This window comes from Cibotium barometz, chromosome 32 (assembly GCF_041138505.1).
Source record: "Cibotium barometz isolate CiBa-2024 chromosome 32, ASM4113850v1, whole genome shotgun sequence".
In the NCBI taxonomy this organism is placed as follows: Eukaryota; Viridiplantae; Streptophyta; class Polypodiopsida; order Cyatheales; family Cibotiaceae; genus Cibotium; species Cibotium barometz.
The window spans coordinates 10,190,537-10,194,349 of record NC_141077.1 but is presented as its reverse complement, the minus strand read 5'-3'; the positions used below and the strand labels follow the sequence as shown (position 1 = coordinate 10,194,349).

Sequence of the window (3,813 nt, the reverse complement as noted above, 5' to 3'; positions counted from 1 at the left end):
AAAAAACATAATTAAACCATGTGAGTTCAAATGAAGGGGTTTTTTAATTCAAAATTTTAAGGTAAATTTACTAAAAATACAACTACAGAACAGGTTTTTTTGTCGATTTTGAAAAAAAATCCCATAAGTCCATAAAGAACAAGGGGTCATTTTGTTCAAGAAAAATTCAAAGGTTACAGGTTTTTTTAAATATCCCTTGAACACACATGATACACAAGGTTTCTTAGTTGTGCACCCCCCCGTGTCCACAATAAGTATCTAGATGTTCTACACCTATTCTTTCCACAATCATTAAGTATATGTCTACACCCTCCTACAACTATTATCTTACAGCTATATGTCTACACTCTCGTAGTATTATTCATGATTCTAAATCTTTCATGGTTTTGATATTCCTTATTTTATCATTTTTCATGTTTTCAAATAGAGGGAGGACAAACGTTCAATGAGTTGTCCACGTTTATTTTGATTTCACAAAAAAGTAGTATAATATATATATACGTGTATATATATATATATATATATATATATATGAAAACTTCTAAAAATAGCAAGTTATGACTTCAAAAATATAAATAGTAATGTTGCTACACTGGATATCAAAGTGATGATGAACTAAGTAAAAGTAAAATTTCAAATAAAGAAAGCAATAAAGAGAAGAGTTTTCAACCAATCATGATCTGCCTTCATATCCAAATAGAATATTCACAAGACTCGACTCCTTCACAACATCAAGAGAGCACCTAAAGTTGAGAATATACATGTTGAGCTTCTACAAAACTTGTAGCTAAGGTAATTATGAACTATTTAAGAGAAATAAAGATGCATCGATGGCTTGTAAACTTGTGCTTAAATCTAAATGGAAATCGAGTGTAAAGACATTAATGAGTGATGCAAAGTAGCACTTTCTAGGCATTAAGCCCTAGTCAATAAAAGAGGAATTGAAGCTAGATTTGTAACCTAGGACCAAAGGATTGAAAAGGAAGTCTTGAACCCTGAAGTGCAACAAGTACAGGAGCAAACATGACCTTTCACATAAGCCATTTGAAAGAATGTTAAAGAGGTCAACATGGCATTGTAAGAAATGTAGTGTGAAGAGGCACGAAGAGCAAGAATGCAATGCATTTCATATGAGTTGTACACCTAGTATCATAGTAAACACACTTACTAGAAAAGGAAATTTCGTGCTTACATAAGGCTGCAATTGTTTGCATTCTCATCACTAAACATGTGGGTAGCAAATTCTACTGATTCCATGCTTTTATAGCTATTATCAACACTCAAGGTCTTGCTTGCCACCACCGCAGTATTACTATATTGGTCACTATTAACTGCAAGCAACGCTGCTGCATGAGGAACCCCACCTGCGAAAGCCTTCTTGCCCCCTTTGGACTTCTTGCTAATGACATCATTCCCCCCTAATTCTGAGCTCAGCATGTAATTCATGTAATTACTGCCCTCGCCTGGCTCATTAGCACTGCTAATCTTGGGAAAGTCGGTGTTCTTGTTGGTGTTGCCAGCAATAATGCTGTCGAAATCTATGTTGGCTTTGATAAGGTGGTCTTTAACAGGGTTCTTTTCTCTTGGGAATGTTGCATTGTTGAAGCCTCCTGCATTGTTCCATGGAGCTGCATACTTCCCTGCTTTGGCAAGCTTCTTGACTAGTGTGCTGGCGGCTACTGTGCCAACCACCGTCACCTTGCCTATGTCTGCATCTATGGCTATGGATTCTACACCTGCTCAAAGCCAAGACATCTTGGTTTAGCCTGAGAGAAAAAAACTGTTTCTATCTGGCATAAATATATAACAAAACCATGCAAAGGTTGACATGTATTTCTTGAAATAGATATTTGACATCACTCAAAATCCATGCAAGCGATACCATCCAGCTTCTTGAGGACCTTCTTCACTTGCTTTTGGCACTGTTCACAGTGTATGTAGACCTTGAGAATCACGGTCTGCATGAAAAAAAAAGAAAAAGCAAGGCTGTGAAGGAGTCGAAAAGAAAAGGGAAAGGGGGGGTGGGGGGGAGCTGAATGATGAACAGTATCAACAAGCTCATTAAATGCTGAAGCAGAAAGCAAGAAACAGAAGGTAGCAATGATTATTACAAGAAAAGAGAGAGAGGAGGAGGGACCTCTCTTCTGGATGGTAGCTTGAGAGAGTCTGTCTTAGTCATTGCAAAGGGGAGAGGGTAGGATGGAGCAATTTTGGTGTGTGTGTGTGTGTGTGTGTGTGTAGAGAAGGACACACACACACAGAGAGAGAGAGAGAGAGAGAGAGAGAGAGAGAGAGAGAGGTGATGATAAGAAGCTCAGAGCTTCCGGCTAACCAAGAATGGAGCTCTTTCTGGAGAAGACTAGAGCTACCATGTCCCTGAGTGGGTGAGTACTGTGCATGGAGGAGAAGAATGATGGGCACATAAGAGAAGTGGAGGAAGAAGGTGGGAGACTCGAGAGCATTCAATTGTCCATTGGACATTAGCCACAGAGAATCATATTTTATTGTCCATTGGGTCAGTAGCCTGCTACAAGTACCCAGAAGTCTCAAGCATGCACCTCGATTGAAATGGCCAGCGGCCAGCCACCCTTTTGTCAGCTCTTCTTTACTTCACTCACTGCAAGGCTCCTTCCCCGCCCCGCCTCCATCATCATTGCTGCCTCACCCATGCTTCCTCTCAAGCTTCACTATTTCAAAACTGTCTTCCAGAAGACGCATAAACCCACCATTTTAAAACGCATAAATCACACACCTCGATAACCATCCGACTTTTATTTACATGTCCTCTCTGATTTCCCCATTCCTTGTAAGTTGTAGCTTGTACCTACAGTGCTACAGACCTGCCTCTCTACCGTCTACTTCCTGCAGCCTGCTCGCCCGCGCCTCCTTCTTCTTCTTTCTTCTTTTGTTGCTTTCTTCTCCTCAGACCTTGTATTGGGTTTGCAGGCCTAGCTAGCAGCAGCTACTAGCAGTACCTTCCTGTGGCTCCTCACAGCATGCGCATGCTGTCATCATACAGAACTCCATATCCCAAGTGCCTGCCCGCTCGCCACTCCCGACTCCCCAGTCCAACTTTCAAGTCTTCCAACCCAACCATAGTGAGCTCTTTTCAGACATCCTGCATGCAACACACCTCTTGTCTTGAAGCAAGACACTCGTTAAGCAACTAGGGTTTCTTTTTCTATGCGCGAGGATGACCTTTGCTAAGTAACTACCATCATGATTTTCTAGTAGTTATTATGGCATTCACAAAGCTCTTAAAAGCATTCTGCCAATGTCTAGGTCAAACTTCAAAGCATTTTCGTCCTTGGTTAGAGTGCCTTGTCTTTTACTCAAAGTCTCAATGTGAATGTATAGAAGACACAAAGTTCATAGAGTGTGTTCATGCATGCTCGTGGATGAATGTGTCTCAATAGTGAGCCCTCCCCTTTTAACGTTCACGTGGTAGGCCAAAAAAGAATCGATGCACACTGATGAGCACAATCTTTGTTTGAAGCAATACTTGAGAGGTCAATCCAGGATCAGACAGGATGACAAGCTGTGCAGGGCAATCTAGGATTTAATGAGGTTAAGAGAGATAGTAATCTCCAATGACATTTTGTTGGTGAAAGCTCTCTATCTTATGTAACTTCTCTCGATTTCTTAATATAAATAGCCATTTCCTTTGCAAAAAAAATTCTCGAGAGGTCATTTTGAAAGTGGTTTTCCACTCTTCAAGGAATTTCCAAAGTTTCAAGTTAATAGTGATGAGTGCTTCTCATCATATTTTGCAAGCTCAAACCACCTTCTTGTTGCAACACTTAGGTATGACTG

At 40.4% G+C, this 3,813-nt stretch overlaps 1 protein-coding gene across 1 annotated transcript; it reads right to left on the bottom strand.

Annotated features, from left to right (window-relative positions):
- Positions 1-1,070: 1,070 nt before the first annotated feature.
- LOC147619799 (uncharacterized) lies at positions 1,071-3,129 on the bottom strand. Its single transcript, XM_086772634.1, has 3 exons — positions 2,138-3,129; positions 1,883-1,958; positions 1,071-1,736 (listed from the first exon to the last, which is right to left on the bottom strand). The coding sequence occupies exons 1-3, from the start codon at positions 2,177-2,179 to the stop codon at positions 1,189-1,191; spliced, it is 666 nt and encodes a 221-aa protein (XP_086628760.1). The 5' UTR covers positions 2,180-3,129; the 3' UTR covers positions 1,071-1,188.
- Positions 3,130-3,813: the final 684 nt, after the last annotated feature.